Here is a 13213-nt window from a genome sequence, read left to right as displayed (position 1 = left end):
TGGGTCTGTTGAGATCTTTCATGCTCAAACTGTATACTTCTTAAAAGATTACCCCACATGTGCTAGTGCTTTCTACTTTTGACTGAAAGGGATATAAATGTTATGAACAGAGCGCAACGTTCTTCTGGTGTCCATGTACCCGTTACGCATGACGCATGATCTGAGGTCATTTTATCAAAGATGGTGGATAAATAAACATGTCTTAATCAGAGTTTCGGTCGTTTACCATTGAAAAAAAATAGTCACCGTTCCGGTCTACTTAAGGGGTGGCTCTATAAGCACCAATGCTATAGCAGCTGGGTCTGGTCTGCTTAGTTCATTGTCTGGATATGAACCAGAAAAAAATAGGGAGTGGGATGCAGCGGTGTAAAGTTTTTTTGGTTATCTGTACTCTACTTTACTATTTATATTTTTAACTACTTTTACTTTTACTTCGGTACATTCCTACAGAAAATAATGTACTTTTTACACCATACATTTTCCCTGACACCCAAAAGTACTCGTTACATTTTGAATGCTTAGCAGGACAGGAAAATGGCCCAATTCAAGCACTTATCAACAGAACATCCCTAGTCATCCCTACTGCCTCTGATCTGGTGGACTCACTAAACACACATGCTTCATTTGTAAATTATGTCTGAAAGTTGGAGTGTGCCCCTGGCTATCCCTACACTTAAAAAAAAAACTTTTACTTTTGATACTTAAGTATATTTTAACAATTACATTTACTTTTGATACTTAAGTATATTTTAAACCAAATACTTTCAGACTTTTACGCAAGTAGAATTTCACTGGGTGACTTTTACTTTTACTTGAGTCATTTTCTATGAAGGGATCTTTACTTTTACTCAAGTATGACAATTGGGTATTTTTTCCACCACTGGTGGGATGTCTCGCTTCCCCTTCCGTTTCTGATATTATCCCACACAACCTCTGTGGTGAACTAACATCTCATGATATTGACATATTTCAAGGAATTAAAGCTGACAGAATACTAATGAAGGCCCAACCATCAAATGAACCAGCTGTCAGATCTCACACTGCATTGTAGAGAAGCCCCAAGGCAGACATTCTCACCTGATAATGGTCCACTGGCCCAGCTGTGCTAATTTAGTCCTAAATTAAAACTTCCAAGCCTACCTTCACACACAAATGGCATATAAATGTTCTTATATTAAGGTGGTGAGTGACTCCGCTGTCCTGGCGTCGTGAGGGAGCTTGTTCCACCATTGGGGTGCCAGAGCAGCGAACAGTTTTGACTGGGCTGCGTTCATCCACCTCTGGCCTGCTGGCTCCCCTACCTCTGCGGAAGCATAGTTCCCGCTCAGCCCAGTCAAAACTGTTCGCTGCTCTGGCACCCCAATGGTGGAACAAGCTCCCTCACGACGCCAGACAGCGGAGTCACTCACCACCTTCCGGAGACATTTGAAACCCCACCTCTTTAAGGAATACCTGGGATAGGATAAAGTAATCCTTCTACCCCCCCCCCCCCCCCCATATGCACAAGAAGCTTATTTCTCTAAAATGTTGTGCACACATTTGTTTACATCCCTGTTAGTGAGCATTTCTCATTTGCCAAGATAACCTGACAGGTGTGGCATATCAAGAAGCGGATTGAACAGCATGATCATTACACAGGTGCACATTGTGCTGGGGACAATAAAAGGCCACCTTAAAATGTGCAGTTTTGTCACAGAACACAATGCCACAGATGTCTCAAGTTTTGAGGGAGCGTGCAATTGATGAGGAGTATTTCTGTCTGTAATAAAGCCCTTTTGTGGGGAAAAACTCATTCCCACTGGCTAGGCCAGGCTCCCCAGTGGGTGGGCCTATGCCCTCCAAGGCCCACCCATGTCTGCACCCCTGCCCAGTCATGTGAAATCCATAGATTAGAGCCTAATGAATTTATTTCAATTGACTGATTTCCTTATATGAACTGTAACTCATTAAAATATTTGAAATTGTTGCATGTTGCGTTTATATTTTTCTTTAGTATAAATAGGATAAACTGAGTCCAATATGAAGAGAAAATGCTTTTAATTAAATGAACTAAGTCAGTGTATGACAATTAATGTCTGAAATTAGATATGGACATGGCATGATCAGGCACAAACACTTAAAAACGGTGTTATTACAATGTTACAGACTAATATTACACTATTTATTTTCTTCAACCTAAACATATAAAATAATTTACACACAACTAACACTGTATTACTATGTGTGGTTTACTGGGACAGGTAATTTTCTATACAGCCATACTATTAACATTACATATTTACATCTGTATACAGGCCTAATGTACCCTCCCTTCACTGAAGGTAAATAAACCACCTATATCTGTCAAAAAGACATCTCAGATCTATAACAATGTGGACTTATTCAAAGTTGAATTAAATATTACATACAATTCATTCATTAAATAGCTTGAATACTTATTATTAGTTGTTCAAACGCATTATTAGAATGGTTCTGATACAAAAAATAGCTTTTTAAAATGATGCCACCTCTAGCCTATTTGCAACAACACTTTGCATTGCCAAGTGAAGTTATAGTGTCCCACTTCACATGCTAGTCCTACAAAATCTCTCATCCAACAGCCTAACAACATTACAAGGAATTTGATCTTCAGCGTTACAGAATAAAACCCAATATACAATAACTATTGTAGGCTATTCCTCTAGTACAGGAAAGTTGTAGGCCTCATTTGGGGCTCTACCAGGGTCTCCACATGGACTCGGAATAGGCCGCTGTGGGCATGCTCAGAACATCCTGGTTCTCAGCGTCCACAGAGATGTGGTTCTGCTCAGAGTCAGTCTCTTCCAGATCCGAGCACAGGTCATCGCTGGAGGTAGTGGAGGGCGCCGGGGAGAGGGCTGAGGAGCTGCCGCTGGAGATGCTCCTTCCCCCCGCAGCAGCGTATATGCCCTCAGAACTGGGCCAAGTGCTGTTACTGTTAGTGGAGCAGTCTGTCATGAGATCCTGGAGCATCACCTGGAGTCTGTCCTCGTCGTTCAGGGGCATACATTCGAGGAGGTGGTTCAAGAGCTCCGCCGCGATGGTCGTGTCGATTCCCGGGCAGTTGGACACGAAGGTGTGCACCTCATGCATGCACTGGATGTAGCCTGCAGCGAACCTTTCGCTTGCCTCCCTGTTCACGGTGTCGACCTCTGACAAAGCACAGACAGACAGATACATTTAAAAGACACACAGAATCTTAATTTGATCACCCTGTTGCAGAACTTTCCTGCAAAGCAAGAAATGTAAAACATGCAGTGTTTTTGCTTCTGACGTCTGTTATTACCAGTTTAAAATGTCAGACTTGATTTCCCCTTACGGAAAATGTATCAACCTCTACAAAAATGTCAATTAATTATAATCCACATAATAATTCACATTTCCTGTTGCTGCTGGATTATTTTCCTGCTGTAGCAAACCTGGCTCAAATTAAGATCCTACATATGTAGGTGTACACACTACTTTCTACTAGTTGTATGAAATGTCCACGTGCATTATACCATCGCGTGCATAAACCTAGCCTATAGGCCTACCTTACCTTGTGCTCGGCTTTGAAGGATACTCTCCACTCGTTTCACAGTCATTTCCAGCACTTCGGCGTTCTCCATCTTTGATTGTAACTGTGAATGCCAGATTGATATAATGTAAATAACTCGTTTACAATGTAACGACAATAGGCTACACAAAGAGAGGGAAAATGTGAGATAAAGTGACATAAAATGTGCAAAAACGTACATCTGTGTCTGCGAGCAGAACTCTGAGCTCTTGCAAACTTTCATTGATGCGAGCCCGTCTCTTTTTCTCAACCAACGGTTTTCTGGTCTGAAAAAAACCCAATTGACCGCACATTAATAAATTATAATAAGTTACACAAAATAACACTCAATACACAACAATTAGCGACACTTTGGCCTACCTTTCTGTCCACTTTAATGCCATAGTATTCACCCTCGTCTCTATTCAGTCCGTTTTTATTATTGGGAGTGGGGGCCATGTTGTAGAAGTTTAACCCAGACACTGCCAAAAACTGAGGGTTGATAAATCCACACGACCGTTACACACCGTGAATGGGACAGATGGCCGCCGGTCCCTGTTGCAAACAAAGCCGAACTGTACTTGTGCAGACGAGCACTGATTTGTTATGCAGCCTCAAGCGCAACGATAGTGCCTGTATTAGGTATTTATAACGCCTCACCTCATTTACATGTGAATAGAGGGGCTGACTACGCGAGCAGAAGATTGTTGAGCGCAATGCGAATCAGCCAATCGCTGGTCTAGTCTTTTGTCCTCTGAGCACCATGGAAGTTGTCTGCAGAGAGAGAGAGAGGACTTGACTAGCCCGAAATAGGTTTTTCTTTCATAATCCACCATTCTAGTAGTGATCCTGACACCAATATGTTTTGAAAGATAGATGGAAATGAAATTATGATAATAAATAGCAAAGAGACAGTATTTTATCGTCAACTTTAAATGCGGCATTATGGGCCTACTTAACACATAAAACCAATATTTATTGAATTAGCAAATATAAAATAATAAGTAAACAATATGCCTAAAGGATCATTCTGAATGTGCCCTATAAATGCTATATATTTTAGGCCTACTCAACATACCTTCCAACTCAAACAAACACTTAGCCTAGGCATAACCAATTGCCAAATGCCATTAGCCTATTAAGAATCTTGCAACATTCACAGACAATTCTCACCGTGCATCATTAGTCACCTTTACGTGTATTTCAAGTTTAATTGTGGGCCATTGCATATTCTGTCCAAAGTTGAGGCCAATCCCAACCCAATCCAAGACAATGAACAGAATGGGACATTAGGCCAAGTTTGAATTGGAAAATGTGCCACATTTCATTACAGTCCTATTTCAGTCTTGAATAGACTAAAGGAATTTCTTATCTGCATTGTAGTCTATTGTAGGCCTGTTCATCCTTGGGCACATGGGCGCCATCCATACTTCTATTTATTGAGAGGTGTGAAATTAATTTTAGATAAGATAGTTTTCTCTCCATTTGTGCTCTATTCCTCTCTACAGATCTGACAGACAGACATACAGACATTGCTAGAGGAGTTGTTATTATCTCATATGAAGAGTTTATTAATGCTCAATAGGAAGATTGAGCATTACGTAAAAATGTATGCACACATGACTGTTAGTCGCTTTGGATAAAAGCGTCTGCTAAATGGCATATTATTATTATTATTATAAGATGCACACACAGTATGACCTTTATAAGAATAAAACAGCCCTTAAACAAAATAAAGTGTTACCATGACTTTTTCCATAGTGTCCTCACACTCTATATAGCCTAGGCCAGTGGTTCCCAACCTTTTTCTGTTACTGTACCACCAACTGAATTTTGCTCTGCCCGGAGTTCCCCTAAAGTACCCCCTCGTGTGCATTTGACCAGTAAACCTATGTTCTAATGAGTCTTCTCAAGTACCCCCTGTGGATGGGCAGAGTACCCCCAAGGGTCATAGTACCCCTGGTTGGGAACCACTGATTATAAATGTGTGGTTAACATTCACATACTCTCACATATCCAATTTCACGTCATTAAAGAGATAATTTGAGTATCATTCCTGTATAGGCGTATCATTATAGACTTCCGGGTGATCAGAGCCTATTCAGGCAAATCAGCAGAGAAAAAGCGATAAAAATAAGATAAGGAAGTTATACCCATATCTGGTGCAAACCTTCAAAATAAAAGTCCCTGAATGAATCTCGCAAATAAACCCGCTATTCTGAATCGAAATCATGCAGTGAAAAACACCCATTCAGGTGCAAAACAGTTTTTAGTCCAGCAATATCGATACAAACATAAAATCAAATTATTACAAAACATAATAACGTCAACAACAGGTTAATAAAAGCAACAGGATCTCTTACTTTGAAAAGTGATTGTGGTCTGATTTTTTTCAGAGTCCCACACAGGGTTGTTCGTCACAGCTACGCTCATCTGAGGTCAGAGAGGAGCTTGATACGACGGGGGCGAGAGAACAGTGCAACTATATAATCCACCAGTGTCCAATGAGGAAGTCAGTGTAGTGAAAAAGAGAAACATACAAAGATGGTGAAGATAACTTTCCAGCCGGTCTCGGCGCAGAAACCAGAGAAGGAGCTCGATGGAGACAAAGCCGAGATTCTCATGCCCTATGAACACGTGAGTTCAGCGTCTCTTTTCTTTGTTCCATGATGTATTGACAGCGTTGTGGTAAAATAGGGATGTTTTGCTGACCATTGCAATAATTAGATTATACCAGGGCTATGTTTTCTTAATTGCTTTATAGTTAAATGCGTTCTCTATTCGTGCACGTAGCCTAATGATTGCATTGATGTGAATTTCAAAATATATTCAAGTCCAAAAGAGCCCATAACGTCAGTTGTAGGCTAATCTGCATAGTAGGCTACCGCGATATCATTTAGGCTACTGTTACAGTATCCTGTGTTACTACTATTGTTACTAGAAATGATACACTGCTGCTGTGAAAGCGCTGGAAACACGGATACAAAGTAGCCTAACCTTTTAAAATCGATACAAGTTAGCCAGCACAGCCAGAGGATGTTGACATTACGTCACCTTGTGAGGCTAACTGGGGACACTGCAGATACCTCAGTTTGCAGCAGACGTAGCCACGAATCGTAGGCTGGCTATCCTAGACCATGTTACTCGAATAATTGCTATGTTTATCGAAAACTTTCAAGACAACACGTTTAAAGGTTGATATTGGGAAGTTGTATCTTATCGACAGTCCGTAAATTGTGCAAACAAATGGGGACGTTATCGCTGCGGTATGCTTACATCACCGAGGTGTTTTCCCCGCCAATCCAGCATGTACCGCGTGAGGGGCATTTGGGCTGTTTTTAGAAATGAGGGCGCATGCATTTCAATAGTGTAATGGGATTTCCTTTCCTTGTGTGATTACCCTCATCTATGCAGTCTGCACTGATCTGAAAATACTTCACAGGTGCTATATGCTAGAAGAAAGTCGTACTTCGGTTGGCTTTCATCTGTTCTGTTCTTTCAAATCAGATAAAGGAAAGGAAGTGACACTGTTGTTGAGAGAGTCATAAGAAATATGCATTTGGTTACATAGCTGTCAGGGAGCTGCTAAAAGGGTGGCCATACTGGATTTGCATAGAAAGCCTCTGTCAAGTGTTGACTCATAGAATTCACACACTGTTGTGTCTATGTGGCTGCTCAATATGTTAGCGTTGACATCACATTTGTAGGTCTGTCTGTCATTAGATGGATGGTATAGTGTCAGGCAGGCTAATACAATTCATAGCAAATCTGAAATTATCCTGCCACTTATGCTAAACATTGAATTGTATTTCTGCAAGTGACAGGATAAACTGTGAGGAGTGAGGAGTATTTCTGTATGTAATAAGCCCTTTTGTGGTGAAAAACTAATTCTGATTGGCTGGCCCTGGCTCCCAACCCCAAGTGGGTGGGCCTGGTATGCCCTCCCAGAACCACCCATGGCTGCACCCCTGCCCAGTCATGTGAAATCCATAGATTAGGGCCTAATGAATTTATTTCAATTGACTGATTTCCTTATATTAACTCCAACTCAGTAAAACCTTTGAAATTGTTGCATGTTGCGTTTATATTTTTGTTCAGTATACATATGTGTTTGGCAAGTCCCAATCTGAAGGTGTGAGATCATGTACCTCAAATTATTGAGCAACTATAACTAGTAATGACATAGTTATGGTTTTGACGTCATGTAGGGAGGTGGGGGACAGGGGATGCTCGCAAAGGCGTCATAGGAGACGTGTGGATACCAAATCTGTATGTGTGTATAAGGACTATTAATACCAAATCTGGCTTGAGATTCCACTTCCACGCAATCACTGTGATCTCCGTCCCACTGGAGGTGTGTGTGATGTAACGCTGTCACAGCTACAAGTAGGGCATGTGGAAGTCGAGTCCTAAGAATAGAACTACCAGACAACCATGACAGCCTCCCTCGCCATCACTCGGCAAACACAACACAATCTGTCTCATCCCTTTTGATCCTCCATTGTGCCTAGCAACTGTGTGTGGGTACCGTTTCTAGGTAGCGAGTAGTGTATAGCTAATAGCAAACAGATTGACGGTAGGGCTGAGAGACTGGGGGTGGGCTGTTGGGATGACAAGGCATCTTCAGCATCTCTATCCTTCAGCCTACATCCTAGAGATTTCCTCTCTGGCTAACTACTTGGCAAGGACAGAGTGGTCTCATCACAGACTAAGCAAGCAAGATATTGCTTGTTAGGATGTAACAGAGGGAAATGTGGCTGTGTGAGAGGTTCACTGTCATATTATAAGACTATTTCTGCTCTGATAATTGTGACTATATCATAGTCATTTTTGTTTCACCTAGGATTTTTTCTTGGGTGAAGCTAACTGCTTAGCTATTACCACCAACATTGAGTGAAACGGAAACTGCTCTTTCATAGTGGGAGCATCTTGCTGATGAATCGTATTAAACTTATCTGACATTGGCCTGTAGGTCTGACCTGTGAATTGTTTCTTTCTCCAGGAGGAGCTGGTTCTTCCTCTGAGGCCCAAGAAGTCTCATCTGAACGGGCTGTGTTGTCTCACCTTTGGCCTGGTGGTCTTCATGTCAGGACTGGTGCTGGCCTCCATATACGTCTACCGGTACTACTTCATACAACAGGTACTATACTACTATAATACAACTATACTACACCACTCTACACTACACTATACAACTACCACTAGTACCTCCTATTTTATACCACAGGTCAGATATTATACTACTTTTACATACTACCTCACACACCTTACAACTATACTATACTATACTACTGTACAACTGCCAGTAGTAGCTACTACTACCTGCTACATCATACCTCACATATTCAGTCATATAGACAAATTGGTTCTGATTGGAGCAGTGATGAATGATATAGATATCCCCCCTGACTATCCTAACCCTGTTTTGATCTGTTCTCCCTCTGTGTGTTCTAGATCCCCGAGGACAGTCTGTTCCACTGCAGGGTTCTGTATGAAGACTCTGTGTACGCCCCCCTGCACGGCAGACAGGAGCTGGAGGAGAACGTGGGCATCTACCTGGACGACAACTATGAGCAGATCAGCGTGCCCGTGCCCCACTTCGGGGGGAGCGACCCCGCAGACATCATCCACGACTTCCAGAGGGTAAGTCATCCCTATGCCTATCCACACACTCATTGTGTAGTGTGATACAAGGCGGCCATTTTGTGTCCAAATGCTCGCCCATTGCCCATTAGTATACATATGAGCATATGATTTTGGAGGACGTGTCTATTAGGGTCAGTGGTCTATAAGGCAATGAAAGCTTTATGTGACCTTTTCTGTTAGTTAGCAGACTGGAGGGAATCTGTGGGTTTAGTAAATGCTGATATTTCCTTCCTCCTTTAAATCTGCTGTAAGATGTGGTTAGCAATGACCTTTCTGCTTCTCAAATATCAAGAGCACCGTTTCAACTCAGGATTGATGATTCATGTTTTGTTGTAATTTCTAATTCCAGGGTCTGACTGTGTACCATGACATTGCCCTGGACAAGTGTTATGTGATTGAGCTCAACACCACCCTGGTAATGCCACCAAGGAACCTCTGGGAGCTGCTGGTCAACATCAAGGTACACTATTGTGTTATATCTGTGTTAGGTCTGTCAGAGAAACTGTTTGTGTGTATGTGGTTGTCCTTCAGAGGGACAGTCTGCCCATGCATATTTATTCTACAAAAGGACATTGCGGTCATGTGTGTACCGTCTGTCCTGTGAAGGGCATTATACTAACGCAGGGTTCCCAACTGGCGGCCCGCGCCAGTGTTTTTTTTGTTTTTGTGTGTGGAATTTTCATTGTTGGACACAAACAACTGTAAAAAAAAAAAAAAAAAAAAAAAAAACAGCAAATCAGCTCCAAGTGATTTTAATTTAAGAAATCTGTTCCTAAGTAGTCCCACGATTAATAGAGAGACACGACGTGATCGTATACAAATGTAAGCACGGTTTGAAATGATTATATTTTAGTCAAACATTATATCTGTTTGGGATTCTTGCGGTCAATTTACAGTCTACAAATGATTTGTAATTATGTTCCGGCCCCCCGACCATCTGCTCAAGAAAAAATTGGTTTGCAGCTGAATCTAGTTGATGATCCCTGTACTAACGTATGTGTTTGTGTCTCTCTCTCCCTCTCCAACAGAAGGGGACGTACCTGCCCCAGACCTACATCATCCAGGAGGAGATGGTGGTGACGGGGAGGGTGAGGAACATGAGACCTCTGGGGCCCTTCATCCACCGGCTCTGCTACGGCAAAGACACCTACCGCCTCAAACGCCGACGCGAAGCACGCCGACGTAAGGACAACACACACACCAACAACACATTATTTTTTATTCTGTCTCACACATCCAGATTTCACACTCGCACACACACATTTCACACACCGATGTCCTTGTCAACATGAGATGCATGTAAGTGCTAGGTCATCAGTTAGGCTCTTCCTGTCCTGTACAGAGGAGAGGAGAGGAGAGGAGAGCGAAGGGTTGTGTGTTTCACAGTAGTCACTGAGTCAGTCCGAATCCATGGGCTGGCTGACTGTGTGGTGGGAGAAACACTGACTGTCAGAGGTGTCCATATGACACCCCTCATCACAGAGGAAACAGAGATGGCCAGGTCCATATCGGCGCTTCCTGTGCTGGCTCTGAGAGAGTGAGTTTGCGTGTGGGTTCTGCCAGGCGCTAGCCTCCCACAGTATGAGTTCTAAGTGACTTCCACACACAGATCCCTGTATGATTACCATGTCAAAGCCATCGCATGTGAGTAATTTTTCCAACACACCACGCAGGTCCTATGATCAGACAGCGTGTGTGGGGGAGGAAGTGATGCGTAGTAGTGATGTGCTCCGTGAGCCTCTGTGATTGGCTAGTTGTAAAACCAGAGCATTGATGTAACATGCTTCCCTCTGAGCACATATATGGGCTGGTAGGCAACTCCATTGATCCAAGATGAGGCTGGTACTGGTAGTCATGGTAACAGTGAGGTAGGCAGTGGGAGCTCCCTCAACTGTTGTATTGCTCAATATTTAGTCTTCAGAGGATGATACCATACTGGTTTTTAGGCACCTAATATGTTGGCATATGAACACATATGGGGAGTTACCTCAGTAACCCAGCACTGCAATAGCACCATAGATATACCAAACCCTATGGAACATCTCACATCATATATCAAAAGTATAACATCATTGAACAAGACACATAAAACTGGATGTAAGCTTACCTATCTTCTCTTCTCTTCCATTCTTCTCTTAATCTCTCCCTCCTCCAGGCATCGACAAGCGCAATGCGAGGAACTGCCACAGCATCCGTCACTTTGAGAACACCTTTGTCGTCGAGACAGTGATCTGCGACAGGGTCTAAATCCTGAGGAGGAAGATGGCAAGATGGCCGCCCTACACCACCAAGCCAACTCTGAAACCATACCTCGCGCATCCCTTAGGCTTTATATTGCACTTTAAAAAGCATGTGTTTGTCCAATAGTTATTGATTTGAATGTTTTCTTTTATTCCTTTTTTTGTCCCAAGTTTAATTGTTGTTTACTGCTCTGGTGTTGTTTCTATTTGTTAGTTTTTTGTATTCCAATGGTCTGTATATTTCGATAATGTCGGTAATGCGATGAATCTGTAGCTTTTTTGTTGCTTGGGATTTCATGTCATGTTGTTGCACTGACGTTTTATTATTTTATTTGTATCGATTTGAAGTCGACGCCAGCATAATCAGATGAGTTGTCTTAGGTTTTTACTTCAATCGGCTCAGATTGAGTTTGTCCTTTCTGTATTTTACTTCTTCTCTTTCTTCTGTTGTAACCCTGTGCAGTGTGTAACAGTGAGGAGAATTGGGAGTTAAGATGCTGCGTGCGTTGTGCACACACACGTGTTTCTATTTGTCTCTTGGTTCCAAAATGAACCCATGATGATGTCTCGTCTTGTTTTGGATGTCCAGAAATGCCGAAACATACCTCATATATTTTAGACGTTTTTTCGCCTGTAATTTAAATCATCAATTGTTTGTGTATGTATTTTGCATCATTCCTATAAGCAATATATACTGTATATGGATTTTTCTTGGATTTCATATTCGAACGTGCATTGATTTTTATCCGAGCTTGTTTTGTGATTGAATGATAATTTCTCTATGGTTTGTTCCTCTTCCTTGTGGTATCTTCCACTGGTTGACTCTCTGGGTCTCACATGGCTTTAGACTGTATAAAGTAGCAGTGCTTTCGACGGGCCAACGGAACCAAATCTATACTCACTAACGCTATGTTGAGTCGTGAGGGTGTTACTTAGGCATATATAGATTACCTACAGATGTAGACTCTTAATTTGATCACCCTGTTGCAGGATAACTTTCCTGAAATGCAGGAAATGTAAAACTGGTAGTGTATTTGAGGTTTAAAAAATGCTTTGAAATGTCAGACTTGATTTTCCCTTATGAAAAATGTATCAACGCCTACAAGAATTTCAATTAATATATAATCCACATAATTTTCATTTCCTGTTGCTGCAGGATTATTTCCCTTCTGTAGCAAACTGGCTCAAATTAAGATCCTACATCTGTACAGTTGGATAGGTTTTAGTTAAACTCTTTCTTTCTGTGTGTCTTTAACTACGTCCTGATTCTGAGAGGGAGTGTGCAAGTGCACACTCCAGGAGAAGGGTGGAGAATTGGAACGCAGTCGCCCTCTTCCTCCTGTCTTAGTAGTGGGATGAAATGTATGCACTCACTAACTGTAAGTCGCTCTGGATAAGAGCATCTGCTAAATGACAAAAAAAGGTAAAAAAAAAAAAAAAAGGGATCAGCCTCTTGTCTGCAGTTGAGTCATTGCAGCCATTCTCCATCCCTACTATCTAGATTCTCTCTCTCTCTCTATTGCATGCCTGTCTCTGTTAACATTTTTTTACTATCGATCTACTGTATGTTATGGAGGAATTATTTTGCTGTTTTAAAGGGACCTACTGTATGATATAGGCTTTCATGATCTGTCCCCTTCTCTTCTGACTCGCCATGCTGTACAGTCATTTGGCTTGTAATAGCTTATCTTACTACCTAATAAATAAATATGTAAAAACTATATTCCTTTATCTTTGCATTTTCATTGTCGTTGGTGTGTGTGTGTTTTAGAGA

At 41.8% G+C, this 13213-nt stretch overlaps 2 protein-coding genes across 2 annotated transcripts; one reads left to right on the top strand and one right to left on the bottom strand.

Annotated features, from left to right (window-relative positions):
* Window positions 1-2715: 2715 nt before the first annotated feature.
* On the bottom strand, window positions 2716-4012 carry LOC311146706 (transcription cofactor HES-6-like; the record flags this gene model as incomplete). The annotated part of the gene is made up of 4 exons (XM_084183257.1): window positions 2716-3170; window positions 3557-3638; window positions 3754-3840; window positions 3935-4012. The coding sequence occupies 4 exons, from the start codon at window positions 4010-4012 to the stop codon at window positions 2716-2718; spliced, it is 702 nt and encodes a 233-aa protein (XP_084039383.1).
* A 1960-nt stretch (window positions 4013-5972) lies between these two features.
* On the top strand, window positions 5973-13162 carry LOC311146704 (integral membrane protein 2C-like). Its single transcript, XM_084183254.1, has 6 exons — window positions 5973-6190; window positions 8556-8693; window positions 9008-9196; window positions 9549-9659; window positions 10228-10381; window positions 11355-13162. The coding sequence occupies exons 1-6, from the start codon at window positions 6098-6100 to the stop codon at window positions 11444-11446; spliced, it is 777 nt and encodes a 258-aa protein (XP_084039380.1). The 5' UTR covers window positions 5973-6097; the 3' UTR covers window positions 11447-13162.
* The last annotated feature ends 51 nt before the right edge of the window (window positions 13163-13213 follow it).

This window comes from Coregonus lavaretus, assembly GCF_964263955.1.
Source record: "Coregonus lavaretus genome assembly, chromosome: 19".
Lineage (NCBI taxonomy): Eukaryota > Metazoa > Chordata > Actinopteri > Salmoniformes > Salmonidae > Coregonus > Coregonus lavaretus.
The sequence above is the reverse complement of the archived record's forward strand: the minus strand, read 5'-3'. Positions and strand labels throughout refer to the sequence as shown.